The 23,643-nt window shown below is 46.3% G+C and overlaps 1 protein-coding gene, 1 long non-coding RNA gene and 2 pseudogenes across 2 annotated transcripts; 2 read left to right on the top strand and 2 right to left on the bottom strand.

Annotated features, from left to right (window-relative positions):
* Positions 1–1,406: 1,406 nt before the first annotated feature.
* DPRX (divergent-paired related homeobox) lies at positions 1,407–3,342 on the top strand. The gene is made up of 2 exons (XM_038527900.1): positions 1,407–1,627; positions 2,445–3,342. The coding sequence occupies exons 1-2, from the start codon at positions 1,508–1,510 to the stop codon at positions 2,793–2,795; spliced, it is 471 nt and encodes a 156-aa protein (XP_038383828.1). The 5' UTR covers positions 1,407–1,507; the 3' UTR covers positions 2,796–3,342.
* LOC119870910 lies at positions 3,190–9,890 on the bottom strand. Its single transcript, XR_005354472.1, has 3 exons — positions 9,754–9,890; positions 9,065–9,229; positions 3,190–3,280 (listed from the first exon to the last, which is right to left on the bottom strand). It is a non-coding gene; the product is annotated as an uncharacterized LOC119870910 (long non-coding RNA).
* Positions 9,891–13,383: 3,493 nt separating this feature from the next.
* On the bottom strand, positions 13,384–13,820 carry LOC100855881 (annotated as a pseudogene).
* A 3,941-nt stretch (positions 13,821–17,761) lies between these two features.
* On the top strand, positions 17,762–17,931 carry LOC119869938 (annotated as a pseudogene).
* The last annotated feature ends 5,712 nt before the right edge of the window (positions 17,932–23,643 follow it).

The following is a 23,643-nucleotide window of genomic DNA, read 5'->3' as shown; positions in this document are numbered from 1 at the left end:
GATAAAACTTACTTGCTCTTGTATATGTATTTTAAAAACAATCTTGGGTCAATTAACATATTTTAATGACTTTTGAAACTATTTTCATAAGTGAAATTGGCCTATATTCATCTGTTCCCTTTTTTTTCTGTTCTTTATTTTTTTACCTTTCCTTATTGTCCTTAACTGGTATGGAGTTAAGGCCACGTTGAACCTGGGAATCTGGTGGGTGACTTTGAAACGGATCAGAGGAACCTGGGGATAGATGGATATATGCATTGTCTTGAATGTGGATAGGACTTCATGGGGGTGTCAATATACATATAAAATGTATTGAGATTGCACACTTTAAAGGTCCTTGCCAAGAGGGCCTTGCCATAGGGGATGCTCAGTATGAGTTCCCCTGGAACAAGTGATCCAAAAGACCATGTCCAAGACAGAAAGCACAGAGACTTTTATAAACTCAGAAGTGGCATCCCATGGCATTTTCTGTACTTTACTGGCCATAAAGACCCGAGTTGGGTATCCTGTTGGATGGAAGTTTACAAAGGTGTTAACACCGAGAGGTGAGGATCGAGGGGTGCCATGGTGAAAGTACTGTGTGCCTGGGAGAATGATATACTGTGTGTGAGAGATTCAGTGCCTTCCTTGAAGACTATTTATGATAGACAACATACGCATTAGTGGAGAGTAGAGACAGGGAGAAGCAGGCTTCCCACTGAGAAGGAAGCCTGATGCAGGCTTGATCCCAGGACCCTGGGATCATGAACTGAGCCAAAGGCAGACACATCACCCACTGAGCCACCCAGGTGGCCCTACACTTGAAACTTCTGAATAGCCTGCTTCTCCCTCTATAGCTCCCCCTGCTTGTGCACTTGTGTCTCTCTCTGTCAAATAAAAACTTAAAATTTTGAGAGAAAGAGAACAGCCCCAGTGGCTCAGCGGTTTAGCGTCACCTTCGGCTCAGGACGTGATCCTAGGGACCGGGGATCCAGTCTCATGTCAGGCTCCCTGCCTGGAGCCTGCTTCTCCCTCTGCCTCTCTCTCTCTCTCTCTCTCTCTCTCTGTCTCTCATGAATAAATAAATAAATAAAAATTTTTTGAGAGAAAGAGTGAGAGTGATCACAAGCAGGAGGGAAGGGCGAGGGAGAAACAGACTCCTTGCTGAACAGGGAGCCTGCTTCTCCCTCTGCCTGCTGCTCCCCTGCTTTACTCCATCAAATAAAATCTTTAAAAATTAATTAAAAAATAAAAACTTTTCTAAAATTAAATACATGCATACATTAACTCTTTTCTATGCTGAATATATGGAAGAGCAACTATGACAAAATGAGGCTAAGGACACATGACAGAAGTTATCCAGGCCATGCCTAAGTATTGGGAATCTTAGTCACTCAATGGCCAAGCTTGACCTCGGTGGAGAGGGAGGGGAGGTCAGGTGTGGAGGATAAAATTGTCTTAGCTCCTCATCTGTGCCTTTTTCTCCTTCCCAGGAAAGCACCAGAAGCATTCACAAAGGAAACGAACAATGTTCACTGAAAAACAATTGGCAGATTTGGAATGCTTGTTCAGTAAGAACCCATATCCCAATCCCAGCCTTCAGAGAGAAATGGCCTCAAAACTGGAGATCCATCCCACAGTCCTGCAGGTTGGAAAATAAAGCCCCACCTTGCCAAGCCTCCTCCCTGGAAGACCCTTCACTCAGAGGCCCTAGGACAGTATCACTCCAGTCCCCGAGACTCCACCCAACTCCTCCCCTGAAACCCTCTCTCCCAATCCCTGGAGCAAAGATCAGGACACTTTCTGTAAAGGATCAGGCAGTAAATATTTTCAGCTTTGTGGCCCATATGGTCTCTGCCAAAATTATTCAACAGCATGAAAGCAGCCATCAACAATATGTAGACACATGGATGTGCCTTCTACATTCCTATAAAATTTTGTGGACACACATTTGAAGTTCTTATAATTTTCACATGTCAACAAATACTCTTATTGTGGGTTTTTGTTTATCTCTCAACCATTTAAAAATGTAAAGCCTGTTGTTTGGGGTACCTGGCTGGCTCAGTGGAAAGAGCACATGACTTAATCCTAGGGTCATGAGTTTGAGCCTTATATCAGGTGGGTGTAGAGATAACTTTAATATATAAAAACTTTAGGGGGAAAAAAAATCTGTTCTTAGTTCATGGGCCATACAAAATCACAGCTGCAGGTCAGATTTGGCTATAAGCCTAAGTGTGTTGACCTGAGTCTCCTGTTCTGGGTGTTCTGATCCCTGCCTAACTTCTATCCCCACCACTTCTCATTTCTGTTCCCTCCTGGGCCCAGGCTGGGAGAGTTTCCAGCAACCGGATCTAATATGGAACTAGCTGTTCTCACCTAACAGTACCCATGGTATCAGGTAAAATGAAAACCTCTAGAATTTCATTTGGATTCATCAACCCATTGGTCCTCTCTTTGCTCCCTAGGTTTGGTTCAAGAACCACAGAGCAAAACTCAAGAAAGCAAAACAGCAATTATCTGCGATGGAGGTCAAGACCAGCTATTCCAAGAGAAATACAGATGCACCTACAGGATCCCCTCATGGTGTCTGCCCTGCTTCCCTGGTTTACACGGATCATCCGATACCTTCCTTCCAACTCAGCATATGCTCCAATTTTAAGGCTCTCGCAGACCATTCTGTTGGCCACAATATAGTCCATTTTGGCTGCTGCCAAGATCCTAACATCTACTCCCTTTGTCCCATTATGGAATCTCCTATTCTTTCCACAGGCTTCACTACTGATTCTTTTGGTTCTTCATCTCCACAAAGAAACTAATGAAAAAGTCCTATACTGTAATGATTTGCAATAATTCCCACACAAGAGACAAATACAAGATCTAGAGCATGGACGCATTTCAAAAACATGCTCCGTGAAAGAAACAACACAAAAGTGGAATTGAGTGGAAGAGGTGCTAAACAAATTTGTTGAGATGGGGATGTTTTGTCGTAATTACGATGGCAGTCACCTGGATGTGTACATTTATCCAAAGACATGGAACCGTAATACACCACAAAAAACCAATGATGTGACAGGATGGAGGCGTCAGCCAATGCCATGACGGTAATTCGGCAATATATAATATATCAAAACAACACACTGTATACCTCACACTTGCACAATGTTGTCTGACAAATGTATCTCAGAAAAGCCAGAGAAAGATTTTAATCATATTTTTTAATTCAGTTACATCTATAAAAAGGGACTACTAAGGATATTTTTCCCCTGCTTCTTTGTCTTCATGTTTTCTCTTCATTGTTCAGCTAAAAAGACATAGTCAATGTCAGTAAGTGGCAGTTGGCTTATTTTTCAACTTTTTGTCACCTCCAACCATCATTTTATGTCTTGCTCACTCAAATATCTCCATTCCCCCAATCCTCCAATTTTTCTTTCCTTTTTTTTCCAGCTCCCTCTCTATTAATGACAATGGAAATACCCCAAGCCCTTCCAAAGAAGCCCTTCTGCTTCCTTCCAAACCCCCGTCTCCTTGTGCTGGTAGCATCTGAATGAGTCAAAGGTCATCAGTTAACCATGGGCTTTGTCAGGAACGTGGGACTGAGGCTGCCGGGCTATGTACTTGTTATACATCAGAGCTGGCCTTGGTGCTTACATGCAGGGAGATGCCCGGGAGGTGGCATACTCGTCCCACACAGGTATCCTGTGTATCCCCCAGCTGCCTGGCTGCAGTGCTGAGTTCCTGGCATCTCTAGTCCACCCTGAGCTTCAGAACCTGTGTGCCCTATGGTGAGCCAGAATTCAACCACTCCCCACTTCCCAACCTTTTTCTCAGTGTGTGCTCCCCACCAACTCGCCCCTGAAGAAACAACTGGCATGCTCCCAGGGTATAGCTTTAGGAGGATTAGTTTCTCTCCCTCTCCTCTTCCCCGCCAGAGACAACCATTCCGGCATGTGCCATGTGTCTCATCCTGTGGCATGTTTTTACACCGTATGCTCTCCTAAGACATCTAGGACACCCCCACCCCGCAGCCTAGAAGGAACCACTGCTGCTTTGACTTTGGCCATTCAGAAATTTCACATGATTGAATCATTCTGCAGGAACCCTTCTGTGTGGCTTCCATCACTTACATGTTCTAAATGAAATTCATGCATATTGTAAGCAGTCCGCTGTTAACATAAGGAGTACTGGTGTAACAGTGGTTCTCAAGCAGGGGTGGGTTTTGCACATCTGGTGACATCTGGCAGCACCAGGAGGCATTTTTGGTTGTGGCACTGGGGAGAGGAGGGTGCTGTTGGCATGTATCCAAATGGATGCTGAGCATCTCATAATTCTCAGGTCAGTCCCCCCACTACAAAGAGTTATCCAGCCCAAAGCATCAATGGTGCCAAGTTGAGAAACTCTAGTATAGCCTGACAGACTGGACATGCAAATGGACAGGAGCCAGAACATAGGTGAGAACTCTGACCCATAACCTCTGTAGCAGTCAGTTCAAAACAGCCCCAACTCTCCAGGACCACGTCAACGATGGAGAACTTCCCTAATGTTTGCCCCATCCTCACTTTCACCTAGAATGAACCAGAAAAAGCCAAATGTGTCCCCACAGCCAATCACATAGGGTGCCCGTAATTAATTAGGTGATTAGGGTGTTATTGCCTAAGTCTGCTACTCCCACCATCAGCAAAGAGTTACTTCTGCTTGGGGGACCTCAGCAATCATCAAATAAAATGACAGCTGATGGAGAGTTGGATCCATACAGAACCACAGGTTAAAAACTAATTCTTGGTCAGAGTGAAGAACTCTAGAGCACCTGGGTGGCTCAGTGGTTGAGCATCTGCCTTTGGCTCAGGGTATGGTCCTGGGGTCAAGTCCCACATCAGGCTCCCCACAAGGAGCCTGCTTTTCCCTCTACCTATGTCTCTGCCTTTCTCTCATGAATTAATAAAATCTTTTTTTAAAAAAAAGGATGAAGTCTACATTCTTGTTTATTCCAATAATGAAAAATGAGTTCAATTATTCTTTTTGGGGTTAATTTTTTTCTCAGTTTCACATGGAATCCATGGATTTTTATGCCTTCTTAGAGGGCAGGTATCCACTGATTTCCTGGGACCAGAGGGCAAGCTGAACATGAGTTTCTTCCTGCTTCCCACCCCACCCCAGGTGCCACCAAGTAGGTTTTCAAAATGTATTTGGAGGAAAGAAAACAGGAGAGAGAGATTGGTCAGGTCAACCAGAGGCTTTCTAGTGCCTTAGGATAAGAGCCCTGCCCTGCATCTAAGCCCCTCCTACCAGACCCTCGAGGCCAAAACCTGCAGATTCCATAGAGAACACCTGGGGAGCTTTCGAAGCCCAGGTTGCAGGAATGGAAGACAAGTGGTCCCAGAAGCAGCTGTGAATTAACCCAGGATTGTAGGTAAACGAGAGTCCAAGCTCCAGAGACACACCACAGCCTGAATGCTCCAGAGATGCACCTCTTGAGAAGACTCCAAGACATCCCCAGACGGAGGAAGTCCCTACGGTGAGGCGAAGGGGAGGGCTAGGGCGCAGGGTGGTGGAGGTTGAGGGCCGGCGCCCACCAGGCAGGTGTGACGGTGGGACCCCCCAGGCTGGGAGGGCTCGGTGCCCAACACCTTCTGCACCCCTAAGGGTGGGAACACTTGGAGACTCTGAAGCTGGGCTTGCATCCTGCCTTCTGACCCCTGGCAATGAGTGGAAGAGACCCATCTCCACAGTGGGGACTTGGTTCTCCTGTTGTGGGTGTTCACATAGAATGTGTGCTCAGATGGCCTCTCCATCACCCCAAATGGGGCCAATGTTCATCTCCACTTACTACTTAGCCTGTGGCTGAACTTCCAAAAAACCCAAACCACAGCATATGAACTCATGTGTGTCTGTGTGTGCATGGCTTCTTTCACTCACCATCTCACTGGTGAGACTAATTCATGTTAAAGGGAGTACAGCATTTAAAATTTTTTGAGGGGCACCGGGGTGACTCAGTCGGTTAAGTGTCTGACTTTGGCTCAGGTCATGATCCTAAGGTCCTGAGATCAAGCCCCCAGTTGGGATTCCAGCTCAGCAAGGGGTCAGCTTCTCCCTCTCTTCTGCCCCTTCCCCTTGCTTGTGCACAGTCTCTCTCAAATCAATAAATAAAATCTTTTTTTATTTTTTAAAGATTTATTTGTGTATTTATGATAGACACACACAGAGAGAGAGAGGCAGAGCCACAGCAGGAGAGAGAAGCAGGCTTCATGCCGGGAGCCCAACGTAGGACTCCAGGATCGCGCCCTGGGCCAAAGGCTAAACCGCTGAGCCACCCAGGGATCCCCTAAAATGTTTTTTTAAAATGAAATCAATTTAACAAAATTTTTAAATAATAAAATTTAAAAAAAATTTAAAAGACCCTTGGTAGGGGCTCCTGGCTGGCTCTGTCAGTAGAACATGGGATTCTTGATCTTGGAGTCATGAGTTTGAGCCCCCTGGGGTACAGAGTTTACTTTAAACATTTTTAAATCTTTAAAAAATAAAAAAAAATAAAAGAGAGCTCTTGGTAAACCTAATACTAGGTGATATTCAAATTTCCCTGATGGTCCCCAAAGCACCTTCTTAAAATTGATGTGGGGTTTGTGAAGTTTTTTGGGGGGATGTTTTTTTGGTGCAGAAAGGTGGTTTTATTAAAGAACAGGGATAGGGGGCACCTGGTGTCTCAGTGGTTGAGCACCTGCCTTCGGCTCAGGTCGTGATCTCAGAGTTCCGGATCAAGTCCTGCATCAGGCTCCCCACAGGAATCCTGCTTCTCCCTCTGCTTATGTCTCTGCCTCTCTGTGTATGTCTCATGAATAAATAAATAAAATCTTAAAGAAAAAAAAAAAGCACAGTGATAGGGCTCGTGGTCTGAAGAGCAGCCAAAGCCGATTGGTTTTTTGGTTTGGGCTTTTAAGATTTCATTTACTTACTGAGAGACAGCACGAGCAGGGCAAGGGGCAGAGGGAGAAGCAGACTCCCCACCAAGCAGAAAACCCGACTTGGGGTTCGATCCCAGGACCCCGGGATCATGACCTGAGCCAAAGGCAGGTGCCCCCAAAGCTAGTTGCTTAAATCAACATGCAAGTAATATTGTGTCAGGGCTTACAAATGCATGGAAACAACTTCCACCATTACTAGCTGGATAGCTTCCACTTGTACGAATGTTTCCTAGCCAAATGATCACTAATAGAATAGCAAAAATTGACAAGGCAATAGAATCTGTACAGGAAATATAATAATGGCTGTCACAAAGTAAGCTTTCAAGGAATATTCTAGAAAGGAAAGAATGGTTTCCTAGCATCTTCAGAATGAGAGCCTTTTTTTACATCAAATCCTGCTGCATCCCTTTCTACCACTTTCTAATTCTGTCTTTCCCCAAACTGTCTGATGATAAGAGCTGCTGCGGGAGAGCTTCTGCAACCAGACTCTAGGACGACTCCCCTGAGGAGGCTCTGAGTGTGTTACAGGTGTACATGTGTGTATACAGACACGTAGACATACACTAACACGTGCCCAGGAACTCTCAGAAGCTCTTGTCAAAATACGGCTACTCACTTTTTTCACTTAGTTTCACAAGTACACCGAGCTCTGTCCAGTCTTTTCCTATTGCCCCAAATTCTCTCCTCACCGACCGTTCCCTTCTGTCCTTTCAGAGCAACAGTGGCTCCAGAGGGAGCTTCCTTACCATTCTACGTGGATCATCTCCCCATTTCCAGACCCACCCTCACTTTTCTGATCACACCTGCCACCAGTAATTATTTCACTGGACCACTTGTCACATCAGATTCAGAGTCCACAGGCTCAGAGAGCGAGCCTGTTAATTCTGGGGGCATCTCCAAACCTACCCAAAAAGCTGTGCTTGAGAGGAGAACCAGGGACCCCGGGGGAGCACTGAGTCATGGAGAGGGGGCATGAGTGAATGCAGGGCCCCTGGGGGAAACCACAAGGGGCTCCACAGAGGGGCTCTTCTTGGAGCACGTGGAGAGGAAATTCCAGAGCAAATCATCAGGGTGAGTAGGACTGGGGAGATTAGGGATGGAGAGGAGTCTGGGTAGGTGTGGGCCGTGACCCTGTGACTGGTGGACTCAGTCCTGAGTATCTGTGGCTCCCAGCAGACAGCTGTCATCATAGCCAGCAATGCCTGTGTCTGCGACCGGTGCCCCTAGCATAGGGTTTAAACCCTCTTTGCTGGACTTTTCTCACCTGATAAATGGGAATAATGATCCCCACTGAGAGGACAACAGGACAATGTGGAATCCCATGAGAAGCACTTAGGAACATCCCCACACCAAGAGGGGAACTGAAGCTCAGGGAAGTGACATTTATCAAGGACATGGAACTGGAGGGTGATGGGTTCCTCGGGCTCTTTCCCCGCTGCCCCTTCAAAGGAGCCACAAAGTCAACAGCCCCTCTGTCTGTCCCACAGGCCACTCAAGTGCCATGCAGCCCTTAAGGGCACCCGCCCTGCCCAAAGTCCACCGTGGTGGCTCCACGGACACCATTTGTTCTGTGGCTCCCGGGAAACCCCAACGTGAAAGCTCTCCCATCCTTCCAGTGAGTCTAAGCTGCCCTCGCTTCTGTAACCTCCCCTCTTCCCCCACCAGGTGGGGCTCCAGCTCTAACCTTGAGGGCGTCCAGAGCACCAGCTGGCAAAAATTCTACATAGTATATATTTTTTTAAGTTCTCTGCCATGTGCAATCTCTGTCCCATATTCTTGTCCTCTTCCATATCCTCCTCACCCCCCAATCTCTGTGCTCCCCCACCTTTGCCTTCACCTGTCTTCCCCCACCCTTCCCTCATCTCTCTCCTTCATCTCACCCTCACCTGTCCCCCCCACAATGTGCCCTCATCACCACCTCCACCCATTCCCCTACCCTCCCCCAGACTCCACCTTCATCTCCACCCTTACCCCACCCTCATCTATCCTCCCCTCCAGCCTTCTCTCTAGGCCCCACCCCACCCCGCCCTCATCATCCTTACCCTCCTTTCTTCTCTAAACCTTTACAAATTGCAAAAGCCAATCTTCACCCACCGGCCATAAAAACAGGCAAAGGAGAATTTGCCAACCTTTGGTCTAGAATCTGGGTGACTCACAGTCTCAGCCTGTTTGTGGCTGAGAGATTTTCCAGATGCAGCAAGAAGCACCTCCACCTCCGCTCCCGGGGAAATCGGGATGAGCTGGTTATCCTATCTAGAAGAGTTGAGGTCCCTTATCTTCCAAAAGGGCAGCTACTGAAGTAGAAATGAGATTGGGAAGAAATAATCTTATTATGTAACTTATCTGCCTCAACGTCCTAATCTGAAACTGGGAATTGGAATGGTGGCTGGCCTATAAACCTGTTGCAAGAGATTAAATGCAGTGATATGGGAAGGCAGTCGGATGGTGCCTAGATATGGCTAGCTAGTACTCCTCTTCCACTAGAATCAGAGGCAGACAGGATGCATGTTTTGGGCAAGGCTCCACCCTAATCCCAGGGCACCCACCAAGGGTATCCGTTCTAGGGTCTCCTGGTGTCCAGCCCCAGGAAGAAGGAAAGGCTGGTCATGAATCTGGCATGCCTACTCAGTGTCTCCTTCTTAGGACAGCAAGGGCACAGCCCAGCCAACAGCCTTTGTTTGCCTAAGACCAGCTAAGGAAAGCCTCAATACCTAACCAACTCTCAACTTAAGGAACTGTTGGTATTTTTCCCCAGGGAACACATTTAAATTATAAGTCTCTAAGGTGTACAGCATGGTGGTTTGGTATAAATACACACCGAAATGATCATAGTGGGGGTATCCGGTTGGCTCACAAGGCTAAGCCTCTTGGTTTCTGCTCAGGTTATGGTCTCTGGCTCGTGAGATGGAGCCCCACCTCAGACTCCGTGCCGAGCAGGGAGCCCGTTTGGGGTTCTCTAAAAAAAAAAAAAAGAAAGAAAGAAAGAAAGAAAGAAAGAAAGAAAGAAAGAAAGAAAGAAAGAAAGAAAGAAAGAAAGAAAGAAAAGAAAGAAAGAAAGAAAGAAAGAAAGAAAGAAAGAAAGAAAGAAAGAAAGAAAGAAAGAAAGAAAAAGAAAGAAAAAGAAATGGCCACCAATCTCAAGCTATCTAACCCGTCTACCACCCCACATAGTTTCCATTTGGATTTACTATCTTGTGGATTTCATCACTATGCTGTACCTCAGATCCCCAGAACTCCTTCATCTTCTAACTGAAGTCTGGACCCTTTGATATATGTCTCCCCCATTTCCCACACCTACCCTGGCAACCACCATTCTCTCTAGTTCCAAGAGTCCGGACATTTCTAGACTCCGTGTAGAAGTCAGATCACGGAGTAGGCCTTTGTCTCTCAGGTTTGTCTGTTAATAATACCCTCCATCATCCATGTCTACACGAAACGGCGGGATTTCCTTCTTTGAATAATATTTGAGGGAATCTTTTAAAACTCTTTCTGTCCATCCCTTAGAACTAAGGTTCGCAGAGTTTAGGTCATCCAGTCCAGATCTTTATTCCTATTCGTGTGTCTAGAAACCCCACCAGGGCAGCCCCGGTGGCTCAGCGGTTTAGCGACCCGTGCAGCCCGGGGCGTGATCCTGCAGACGTGGGTTCGAGCCCCACGTCGGGCTCCCTGAATGGAGCCTGCTTCTCCCTCTGCCTGTCTCTGCTTCTCTCTCTCTCTGAATGAAAAAAAAAAGAAAGAAAGAAATAAAGAGAAGGAAGGAAGAGAAAGAAAGAAAGAAGGAAGGAAGAGAAAGAAAGAGAAGGAAGGAAGAGAAAGAAAAAGAAAAAAGAAAGAAAGAAAGAGAAGGAAGGAAGGAAGAGAAAGAAAGAAAGAAAGAAAGAAAGAAGGAAGGAAGGAAGAGAAAGAAAGAAAAAGAAAGAAAGAAGAAAGAAAGAAAGAAAGAAAGAAAGAAAGAAAGAAAGAAAGAAAGAAAGAAAAAAGAAAAAGAAAGGAAGGAAGGAGAGGAAAAGAAACCCCACCAGAAGAAGATAAAGGGCTCCAATGTCAATCACGTCCCGTTAGTCCCCAGTCAGGATCTTTGAGACTCACCCCATTTCCCTAACCACAGAGCCCCTTAGGGTGGCCTCTAGCCTTCGGATAGGTCCCCGCGCCCTGCCTTCCTCCGGCCACAAGCCCGAGGCTCGCGCCTCCTCCCCGCCTCCCTCCTGGAGCCCGGGCAACCGCAGGAGGCAGGAACGAGGCCCCGCTCTGGGTCGGAGAAAGAGGTGGGAGCTCCGGGAGTCCTTTGGAAGGCAGCTGTCCTGGCAGACGCGCGCCGGGCCCAGGACGCCTTCCCTGTCACTCACCCTGATTCACAGGCTCTGTCTCCTCCCCAGATGCGGTCTAAGAGCAAAAGAGCCAGAGCAGGAAAGTCCGCCGCGTGGAAGCGCATGGAAGCGAGAAGGCCGCGGGCCAGAGGGCCGGAGGCGGACGGACACGCCAACCCGTCCCCGCTGACGTCCGCCTGCACCTCCGTCCCCAGCCTCGCGCGCCCGCGGCCCCTGACGCAGCGGGGCCCTCGCCGGCCGCGGCGCCAGCGTCCCGGGCCCCCCCCCCGCCCCCCGCCCCTCGCGCCCCACAGGCTCCGACGCCAGCCCCCGCCCGGCTCCTCAGCGCCCGCTCACCTGCCCTCACCTGCCCTCACCTGCCCGGCGCCGGCCTCCTCGCCCGGCTGCTCACCTGCGCCCTAGCGCGTCAGGTCCCCGCGCTGCTCCCGCCCATCCCCGCCCCACACACGCCCCCTTCGCCCGCGGCTTGCGTCCCTGTCGCCGTCCCCACGCCCCCCAGCGCCACTCCTCGTGCGTCTACCCGCCCCGGATGTGGGGACGCCCGGCGGGATCCAAGCGCTGCCCGCGACGCCCCGCCCCACCCAGGGACCCCTCACCTGCAACCCCAGTGGCCGGTGGCAGCTGCAGTGCAAACGTGCTCAGCAGCACCCCGCTGCCCCTCGCGCGTCCTCACGCATCTCTTCCACCGCCAGGCCCGCCCCCACCTGCCAGCCCCCGCCTACAGGCACCTGGCCCAGTCCCCCCACCACGTCCTCAAGGTCCTACCCCCCCACCCCCACCCCAGACTCGCCAACTCCAGGCCAGCCACTCTGGCCCCTGAAGCTAGCCCTTGTTGAGAGGTCGGAACTTGAGCAGTTGAAAGTTGGCTCAATTTGAATTCTGCTGCTGGTTTGCTCGGACCACGGAATGGGGAGTCTTCTGTGGCGTCTTCGGGCCCTCACTCCTGGATGGGCATCTTTGCCCCGCACTGCCCTCAGGCCCCTCCAAACCCCGCTGGTTGAGTGGGTCCCGGTGCACCGCTGCCTTGATATCTTCCACTCAGAGCTCTGCACCCTGCAGCCCTCCGTCCAAGCAGGAATTCAGGCGCCCGTAGGGCACACTAGGCCCCATGAACTGGTGGGATCAGAGCTCCCCCAGGACTAGCCCCACGCAAGGCTCCCCCTCCTGCTTGCTCCTCTCTTGTGCCTGCCACCACCCCACGTCTTCCACGGTCTTCCAACAGGGAGTCAGTAGGTCTCAAGGCACTTTGCTCTGTTTGTTCTAACCCAACAGGGTGTCGCCTCCAGGACCTCTCTCCCTAAGAAGATCATCTGAGTGTGAGGTAAATCCTCTATGGTGGAATCTGTCCTGTGTCATGTGTAACAGTGACCCGTGCCTGGGGTTAACATTGCATTGCATTCAGTTAGACACAAGCCACCTGTTGCCCCAGACCCTCCATAGAACCCCAGAATGTGGTTCTGCACAAAGGACTAGGCATCGCTCCCACACGCAGACACGCAGGGGCTGGGGTGGAGATCTCCAGTATTGTCTGCTCCCCAGACAAATGCCCTCCACCTGATGACATTCTGGGGGGCTGATTCCATCTGGGATGCTTAAGTTTCTCTCTCCCTCTGCTCCTCCCACCTCTCTCTTTCTCTAAAATAAATAAATCTATAAAACAAAAGTCTAGGGATCCCTGGGTGGCGCAGCGGTTTGGTGCCTGCCTTTGGCCCAGGGCGCGATCCTGGAGACCTGGGATCGAATCCCACGTCGGGCTCCCGGTGCATGGAGCCTGCTTCTCCCTCTGCCTGTGTCTCTGCCTCTCTCTCTCTCTGTAACTATCATAAATAAATAAAAATTAAAAAAAAAAAAAGTCTATGCCCAACATGAGACTCGAACTCACAATCCTGAGATCAAGAGTCCTTCCCATGCTCTATTGATTCAGCCAGCCAGGCGCCGCTACTGGGGTGTGATGACATTATTTTCTTGGGCTAATCTAAGACAACGATAACTCTAACTTTGTCCCACTCATAAGCATGTTTTTAAATTTGATTGTTACATAGTATATATTTTATAAAGTCAAAGACTTTTTGGTAGTTTTATGGTTTTATTAACACAAATATAACACGCACATAAGCTGTCTATTCATTTTCTTCACTACGCAGCCTGGCATTGGGATTGGTGACTCTGATGGCCAGCTGGGCTGCTCTTTCCACAATGGCTTTGTGGTTCTCGGAGGATATATTGTGAGAATCTTTGCACAATAAGATTTGTTGCACATCAGCAGCACATCACGCTCCTTGAGTTGTGGACTAGGAACTTCTGGAAGCCACTGAGCAGCATGTGCTTTGTTTTCTTGTTGCCCCCGTAACCAGTGTTGGGCATCAAGATCTGGCCCTTGAATCTTCTGCGTACCCTATTGTCAATGCCTCTGGGTTTCCACCAGTTGCACTTAATTTTGACATATCGGTCTGACTGGTGCCAGATGAACTTCTTGGTCCTCTTTTTAATGATCTTGGGCTTCACCAGAGGTCTGAGGGCAGCCATGATGCCCAGCAATCGATGGCTGCCAGCTCCGCAGGTGGCACCGAGGAAGAGAGGGCTAAAGTCAAATTTCTATCATCATTACGTAAGCATGCATTTTATAAAGAGTCCTTCTTCCTCTCATTTTGTGGATGTAGGTTGTTTCTGAGATGCTGGCTTCCTACCCTACCTCCATTCTGTTAACTCAGCAAAGGACAGTTTCTTTACTAGATTCTGTTTTGGGGGATGGGTTTCTGTATCCTCTGATGATTTTTGTATACTTCTGTTTGTTCTTTTTTTTTTTTTTACTTCTGTTTGTTCTACAGGACCCTAACGCTTTCCCTCTACTTCTTTTTCCCTCCCAGACTTAATCTCAAAGAATTGGTCTCCCTTACTTTGCACCTTCTTCTCCCCTAGATGCCCGGAGTCCTGAGAAAGCCATCTGGATGCATGTTGATGTGTAAGTCTCTTCCTTAAACTACTCCAGGTTCTCAACTGCTGGGATACTTTCTGCATTTTTCACAATTAAGCTGGACTTTTTCTTTTATCTCTTCCATGCATTTTTTTTTCCCGGACCGTACTCACTTGCTACAAAGGCTCAGAAGGAATGTTTGGGGATTCAGATGTGTTCTTTTTTTTCCTCCTTCTTACCTATAATTTGTAGTTTGGCCATTCTATGCCTTCTAAGTAACCCAAGAGCATAATTTGTCTCTTATCCTTCCTAGATCTATCTCCAGTATATTAAACTTGCATTGGAGACATGTAATATTGCCCAGGTGTTATCGATATCAGTAACTTGTTCATTTAAATAGCAAGGAAAATACAGAGGGAAAAAAAGCTATTAGGAGGAACCAGACTTGGGGCACTTGAGTAGTTCAGTTGGTTAAGCATCTGCCTGTGGCTCAGCCCATGATCCCAGGGTCCTGGGATCGAGCCCATCGCTGGGCTCCCTGCTCAGTAGGGAGTCTGCTTCTCCCTTACCCTCTGTGTATGCTCTCTCTGTCTTAAATAAATAAATAAAATCTTTAAAAAGAAAGAAAGAAAAGGACCAACTTTCCAGAGAACACAGCATGATACTGGTGTGTGCAGAGGCAGAATAGAAACAGATGCAAGGATAATATATATATATATATATATATATTTATTTATTTATTTATTTATTTATTTATATAAAATTACAAAAAATATTTTTGCTTGTGATGAGAACTTTTAGGATTTATTCTCTTAGCAACTTTCAAATATACCATACAGCATTGTAAATTATAGTCACCATGCTATACATTATATCCCAGGATTTACTTTTATTTTTTAAGATTTTATCTATTGGGGTGGCTCGGTGGCTTAGTTGGTTAAGTATCTGCCTTTGGCTCAGGTCATGGTCCCAGGGTCCTGGGATTGAGCCCTGCTGCTTGACAGGGAGCCTGCTTCTCCCTCTCCCTTTGCTCACTCTCTCCTTCTCTCAGATAAATAAATAAACTCTTTTTAAAAGATTTTAGAGAGAGTATGGGAAGAAGGAACAGAGGGGGAGGAACAAGCAGACTCCCCGCTGAGTATAAAGGCTGATTGTGGGCTTGATCTCACAACCTTGAGATCATGACCTGAGCTGAAATCAAGTCAGACACTCACCTGACTGAACCACCCAGGCGCCCCAGGACTTACTTACTTTATAGCTGAAAGTTTGTACCTTTTGACCATCTTCATCCAATTCCTTTCCACCCACTCCCCACTGCTTCTGTTAACCACTATTCTGTTCTTGGTATCCATGTGTTCATGGTTTCTTAGATGCTACATATGAGTAAAATCATATGCTATTCATTCATGACTTCTTTTATTTGGCATCAGTCCCTCAAGGGGGATATTATCCTGCAAATGGCAGGATAACATACCATCGTGGATATGGACCACATTTTCTTTATCCATTTGTCCATCAGTGGACATGCAGGTGTTTCTGTGTCTCGGCTAATGTAGATAATACTGCAGTAGACACGGGGGCACAGATAAGTTTATGACATCGTGTTTTCATTTCGTTCAAATTTATTCCCAGAAGTGGAATTGCTGGATCATAGGGTAGCTCTATTTTTAATTTCTTTTTTTTTTAAGAGATTTATGTATTCATGAGAGACACAGAGAGAGGCAGAGACATAGGCAGAGGGAGAAGCAAGCTCCCTGTGGGGAGCCTGATGTGGGATTTGATCCCAGGACCCTGGGATCATGACCTGAGCCAAAGGCAGACAGACGCTCAACTGCTGAGCCTTCCAGGTGCCCCTCTATCTTTAATTTCTTCAAGAACCTCCATACTGTTTTCCACAATGGCTGCACCAGTTTGCATTCCCACCAACAATGCACGAGGGTTCCTTTTTCTCTACATCCTTGCCAGTACTCCTTATTTCTTGTGTGATAACAGCCATTCACGCTGACAGGTGTGAGGTGCTATCTCGCTGTGGCTTTGACTTGCGCTTCCCCAATGATGAGTGATGCTGAGCACCTTTTCATATACCTATTGGCCAACTGTGTGTTTCTTTTGGAAAAATATCTCTTCAGACCCACTTCCCATTTTTTTAATTAAACTGGGTTTTGTTTTTTCTTTTTTTTCTTTTTCTCTTTAACTTTTTTTTTTTTTTTTTTTTGCTATTGAGTTGTAAGAGTTCTTGAGAGGCTTTGGAATTATTTGCTCCCATTTGATAGGTCACCTTCTTATTCTATTGATGGTTCCCTTTGCTCGAGCAGCTTTTGATTTGATGTAGTTTTACTTGTTTGTTTTTGCTTTTGTTGCCTTTGCTCTTGGCATCAAATCCAAAAAAATTATTGACAAAACAATGTCAAGTAGCTGACCCTCTGCTTTCTAATAGGAGTTTTATGGTTTCAGGTCATTAATCCATTTTTTAAAATATTTTATTTATTTATTCGAGAGACACCCAGAGAGAGGCAGAGGTAGAAACAGGCTCCCCTAGAGGAACACGATAGGGGTCTTGATCCCAGGATGCTGAGATCACGACCTGAGCCAAAGGCAGATGCTCAACCACTGAGCGACCCAGTGCTCCCATTAATCCATTTTGAGTTCATTTTTTTATATGGTGTAAAGTAGTGATCCAATTTCATTATTTTGCATGTATCTGTCTAGTTTAGCCACACCCAGATGTGAGCTTTTAAACAAATGATGCTTGGACAGCTGGTTAGCCATTTGAAAAAATAGCATTAGTCCTTTACACTATACACAAGATATAAATTCCAAATAGATCAGGGATCTAAATGTAAAATAAGAAAACCACAAATGGGAGATCCCGGGTGGCTCAGCGTTTTAGTGCCTGCCTTTGTCCCCCTGGGGTCGCAGGATCCAGTCCCATATCGGGCTCCCTGCAGGGAGCTTGCTTCTCTCTGCCTGTGTATCTGCCTCTCTGTATCTCTCATGAACAAAATAAATTTTAAAAAAAAAGAAAACTACAAATGCACAAGAAGAAAACATAGGCAAAAGGCAAATTCCTGTATTTACTGGAGGTAGGTGAAGTTTCTAAGTATGACTCAACAGGCCACAAAAACTTAAAAAGGAAGGAAATTGTGACACATATTATAACAGGGATGAATCCTGTGGAAAGGCTCAGTGGTATAAGCCATTCACAAAAGAACAAGGACTTTATGATTCTACTTCTGCGTGGTACCTAGAGTCATCATCCATGGAGGCAAAGTAGAATGGTGGGCACCAGGGGCTGGGCTGGGGAAGGAGAAATGGGGGTTGCTTTTTAATGCATAGGTTTAGTTTTGCAAGATTAAAAGAGGTTTGAAAGCAGGCTGCCTAACGATGTGAAGTACTTAACATACTGAACTGTACACTTAGAAGTGGTTTAAGATGGGGGGGTGCCTGTCTGGCTCAGTCTGTAGAGCATCCAATTCCTGATCTCAAGGTCATAAGTTGGAGCCCCACAGCAGGTGTAAAGATGATGTTTTAAAAATTAATTTAAAAAATAAAATAAATAAAAATTAATTTTAAAAATGGCTAAGAACTTTGCGCAGTGGCAATATCGTAGCCAATGAGGTTTATCTGAGGCGCGATTATTGCTAATTAAAAATGGCTAAAAATAAAAAATAAAAATAAAAATGGCTAAGATGGTTTTATATATTTTACCACAATTAATAAGTAAATTTTTAAAATTTTTGCATGCCTTGGAATGTAAACAAAGTGCCAGCTCGCAATCTGGTAGAAAATGCTGGCAATACACACTATAGACAAAGTGTAATATACTTGATAGAGGAGGAGCCCTCTTAGGAAGGAACACAGTCTGAAGTCTGACAGGCCTCTCCCAACAACCTTCATTACATCCCCACGTTACAGAGAAGAAAACCAACTCAGAGAATCAGTGGCAAAAGCCAATTTTATTTGCAAATGTGCTACCCTGATATGCAGACAGTTTCTTCTTATAGGAAAATAAGTATGACAGATTGAATCTAAAGGGCTCTGATTGGCCCGTCTGGGTGGCTCAGCGGTTGAGTGTTTGCCTTTGGCTCATCAAGTGACCCCAGAGGCCTAGATCAAGTCCCATATCAGGTTCCCTGCATGGGGCCTGCTTCTCCTCTTGCTTTGTCTCTGCCTCTCTCTCTCTGTCTCTCTCATGAATAAATAAATAAAATATTTAGAAAATAAAAAATAAAGGGTTCTGATTTCAGCAGTGTTTTCCCTACTATGAAAAATAGAAAAATGACTGTCTCTAACCTATAACTTTAGACATGGAAGCATACCTGTAGCAAAACAGGAGTGAGAGAAGAAAAGGTGGAGAGATCCCCCTGGAAATTCTGGTATGACCCAAAACCATATTTTTATTTTATTTTATTTTATTTTATTTTATTTTATTTTATTTTATTTTATTTTATTTTATTTTATTTTATTTTTTGAGTTGGAAAGCATGAGCAGGAGTGAGGGACAGAGACAGAGGGAGAATCAGACTCTGCAGCTGAGCAGGGAGCCCCACATGAGGCTCAATCCCAGGACCCAGGGATCATGATCTGAGCCAAAGGCAGATGCTTAACCAACTAAACCACCCAGGTGTCCCTAAAACCGTAACTTTCGAAATCTACGGGCTTAACCATCTGGTAGCTCTTTGGAATTTCAGCTTGGTCCTGTGCTATAAGGATCATTAGCCTTAGGGAGGCAGAGCAACTAGGACCGGACCAGTTAGTGGGTACTCTGGCTCCAGCTAGCTGTCAGATGGGGAGAGGTATTGATAAAGACAAGTAAACGTGTTAGAACTCTCCTCCTCTTCCAGACACCCATAGGCTTCCATGACCTGGCTTATGTCATAAGGCGCAGTGGACAAAGCAGGCACTGTGGCCACCAGCTTGTCTAGCTCAGGGTCACATTGTTGAGAAGCCCCATCTGGGTTTCCAGGGCCTGCCTCTGGGGGGTGGGAAAGTCTGGGGAGAATGGGCCTGCTGTTGACAAGGTGTCTGTGTTCTAGGGCTCTCTTCCTCTTGGCCGCAGGGGCCAGGGATGGAAGCCCTGCTTCTTGTTCTTTCTGGATGCTCTTTCTCCATTTAACTCGACGGTTCTTAAACCAGACCTGTGGAGTGAAGAGGGGAGATTAGGGGGCGGGGATGTGAGCCCATAAAGTGAAAAGGACCTGGGATGGCGGCCATTCATCTTCCTTGAGAACCAGGCTTCCTTGGGGAGGCAAAGAGGCTTCTGTCTATTGTACCCGAGGCAGGGAAGGAGCTGTTTCTCACCCATGGCCAGGGGTTCCAGGAAACTGAAGGTGGCCAGGATAGAAAAAGAAGAAAGGGATGAGGTAGGGCCTGGACCCCAGAGCAGGAGTGGGGAGGACTTGGCCAAATGCCATGAGCTCTCTGTAGGAAAAAGGGTCAGGGCTCCATAGGACAGAATAGAGTATGGAGTCTGGCCAAGGAGGTCCTTGAGAAGTTATCTTTGGTAGCCTCTCTGATGGATCCAGATGGGATCTGAAATGGCCTCGGTATGATTCTAGCCAGAGGCCTCTGGCTGGCCTAGTGCCCTCACTGCCCGGGAATGAGCTTCAGCAACCAATGGCGTGTCCAACTCTAAAGGATGGTCCTTCTTGTCTTTGGGGTTTTGTATAAAAGACATGGTTTAGGGCAGCCCCGATGGCGCAGCAGTTTAGCACCGCCTGCAGCCCACGGTGTGATCCTGGAGACCCTGGATCGAGTCCCATGTCGGGCTTCCTGCATGGGGCCTGCATCTTCCTCTGCCTGTGTCTCTGCCTCTCTCTCTCGCTCTGTATCTCTCATGAGTAAATAAAATAAAATCTTAAAAAAAAAAAAAAAAAGACATGGTTTAAGACAAGTGCTCCACATGCAGAAGAATTCCATCTTGACAACTTAGTGGGCTTGAAACCCTGGGGAAGTTACCATGCCATTATGTGCCTTGGTTTATCTACTGTGTAAAATGAGAGTCTAGCACAAGCATCAGGTTATTGACACTTTATGCTCCATTAAGGCGGATTAGTCATGATTATTTGGTCATGAGGCAAAGGGAAGGGTGAGGGAGAAGGATCTGGGGAGCACAGGACAAGCTTGGCACACCCCCAGGGAGTCTGACCTGTACTACGGTGTATTGTAAATGGATTTTTGATGCCAGCAACTCCTGGGTGACATAATCCGGAAACTGAGTCAGATTAAATAGAGCTTCCAGCTCTGCCTTCTGATAGGAGGTGAATGAAGTACGCTCCCGGCTTCTCTTCTTTGGTTTGGCTGAGGAGAGGGGGACACATGGTTAGCCTGAACCCGCCATCTCTCCATACCTGAGTCCCAGGGGCCCTCTCTCTGTCACGCTGGCACTTTGTCTTCCGCTCAGCTCTGACTCGTACTACCTAGAAAATCTGTTCTAAGCAAGCAGAGACCATTTTCTTCAGCACTGTGTCTACCTTCTCCCACTGCTGAAAACTGATGTCCCTTCCACAGTTTGTTCTTCATTTTTGACTCAAGGAAACCATGTGCCTCTGGGTGTCATTCTATCCCCCACTTAATCTGGGATGCCAACAGTCCCAGCTAGGAACTGGAATCGTTACCAGTCTCCTAGATCATTGAGTCCACACAGAAGGAAGTGCGATTTGGTAATCAGGAGAAGAGCTCTTTGTTCTAAGAGAATGTACATTTACCAAATTCAGCCAAACAGTATGACTCTGAGGCTTTATTAACCTCAAAAGAAAAACAGAGGTGCTCAGGTGACTCAGTTAAGCATCTGCCTTCAGCTTAAGTCATGATCTCAGGGTTCTGGGATCGAGCCCCATGTTGGGCTCCTTGCTCAGCAGAGAGCCTGCTTCTCCCTCTCCCCCTGTTTGTGCACATGCACATACTCACTCTCTTTCTCACTGTCAAATAAGTAAATAAAATCTTGTTTTTTTAAGATTTAATTTTTTTAGTCATGAGAGACACAGAGAGAGAGAGGCAGAGACACAGACAGAGGGAGAAGCAGGCTCCATGCAGGGAGCCCGACACGGGACTCAATCCTGGGACTCCAGGATCACATCCTGGGCCGAAGGCAGGCACTAAACCAGTGAACCACCCAGGGATCCCCCAATAAATAAAATCTTAATACAGTTCCACCCAAAATATTACATGGGGAGATAAAATGGGTAAGGTCTACTAATGTTTAAGGAATGATAATTCCATGATATAATAAACTATTCCAGATGGAAAAAAAGTGATAGCTTCCCAACCAATGCTGAGAACCCATTACCTTTGAGTGATAGGCTCAAGTCAACTTATTATTTTTTTAATTTTTTTTTATTATTTTTTATTTTTTTTATTTTTTTTATTTTTTTTTAATTTTTTTTTTTAATTTTTATTTATTTATGATAGTCACACAGAGAGAAAGAGAGAGAGGCAGAGACACAGGCAGAGGGAGAAGCAGGCTCCACGCACCAGGAGCCCGATGTGGGATTCGATCCCGGGTCTCCAGGATCGCGCCCTGGGCCAAAGGCAGGCGCCAAACCGCTGCGCCACCCAGGGATCCCTATTATTTTTTATTTTTTTATGATAGTCACAGAGAGAGAGAGAGGGGCAGAGACATAGGCAGAGGGAGAAGCAGGCTCCATGCACCGGGAGCCTGACGTGGGATTCGATCTCGGGTCTCCAGGATCGCGCCCTGGGCCAAAGGCAGGCGCTAAACCGCTGCGCCACCCAGGGATCCCTCAAGTCAACTTATACTGGCTTGCAATTATTAAATTTTCACGTGCTTTGCAAATCTCAGTGCATTGGGCAGCCTACAATCCACTACTTTGGGAGTGTTTCCATCACTGTAATTGGCAAACAATAGGAATTAGGGCCCTTTGTGTCCACCCCCACCTTACCTGCTTGTTGGTCCGCCATTTCTGCTTGGGTTGTATGGAATCTTTCCTTAGTCCTGCTGTTGTCCTCTTATGTTCCCTGAGTGGGAATACAAAGGATATAAATCCCACCTTGTTCTGCATCTCCCCAGATCTCCCCCCCCCCCCCCCCGCCCTTTCTGAAAGGCCACGCCCCAGCATCTACCTTCCATCCACTCAATAAAAGCTTCCAGAGCCCTGGCCCCATAAAGAATACTAGAGTACAGTGTAGCCCCAGCCAATGGCCACATTAGTAGTGCCCCAGTACAGTAGAGAACAGTATTTACTAAGAGTAGAGTATTTACTAATACATGTATAAATGAAAGGCCAGTTTGGCTGGATTTCCTCATGATGCTAGCACAAGATGAGATGGTTTTACAGGAGTAACTCTAGAGACGTTTTTGGTTGTTATAACTGAGTGGGGAGAAAGAGAAATCCTACAAATGTAGAAGGCAGAAGCCAGAGATGCTACTAAGCATGCAGAGGACTATCCCCTACAACAGAAGATTATCCAACCCCCAATGCACTAATACCTGAGCTGGGAAACTCTCATCTAATCTGATATTTGTGCTAATATTTGATTTTGAAGTATTTCAAAAATATCTCTGAATCTATTGTTAAGTCCTGCCTTATTGTTAGCAATTACCTTGTTCTGTCATTGAGGACATATATATATTTAATACAAAACCAGTCTTAGGCTGCTAATGTGCCCCTTAACAGTTATTAGGTTAAAAAAAAAAACAGTTATTAGGTTAAATGTTATATTGTAACTTTTGTTAATCATCACTGGCCTGAAGCAAAATTTTATTGAATTTACTTTGTATTCAAAATGTGTCTGCCCATAATCTTTTTCATATGTTTAAAAATTTGATATCCAGGTAACCTCAAGCTCATGAGGTTTGGCCTGATTTTTCTCTTTATTGAGTCAATGATACTATCTAGCCATCATGAGGATTAGGAAAGGGGTAGATAGGTTGAGGGGAGGCTTTGTTGTACTGTGTGGCCTCAATTATTCTTAAAAATGCAAGGTTTGAGTTCAGTTAAGAACTTGGAAGGACTGACAGCCTACAGCCCATTGGCCAAAGTTTACATTCTTCTTCTTCTTTTTTTTATTCATGAGAGATACAGAGAGAGAGGCAGAGACGCAGGCAGAGGGAGAAGCAGGTTCCATGCAGGGAGCCCAATGTGGGACTTGATCCCAGGTCTCCAGGATGACACCCTGGGCCCAAGGCAGACGTTCAACGGCTGAGCCACCCAGGGATCCCCCAAAAATTTACATTCTGTAGATAGTCCTGGTCCATAAAATGGAAAATACTACCTGCCTCCTTATAGAGAAAGTTTGTTGACACCCTGGTCATTCATTATAGGTCAGTCAATGTGGTCATTGGTATTTTTCCTCCTTTTGTGTGTGTGGTCATTAATATTTTTTATAGAAAGTTGTCTAATTTTTCTATTTGCATGCAGCCAAAGGAGATCTCTTTTTATTTCTAATATGTTTTTTGGTGCCTTTTTCTATGCTCTTATTCAGTAACTGTAGATCTTTGTCTTTTT

Source organism: Canis lupus, chromosome 1 (genome assembly GCF_011100685.1).
Source record: "Canis lupus familiaris isolate Mischka breed German Shepherd chromosome 1, alternate assembly UU_Cfam_GSD_1.0, whole genome shotgun sequence".
Lineage (NCBI taxonomy): Eukaryota > Metazoa > Chordata > Mammalia > Carnivora > Canidae > Canis > Canis lupus.
This window is presented reverse-complemented; position numbering and strand designations above follow the sequence as displayed.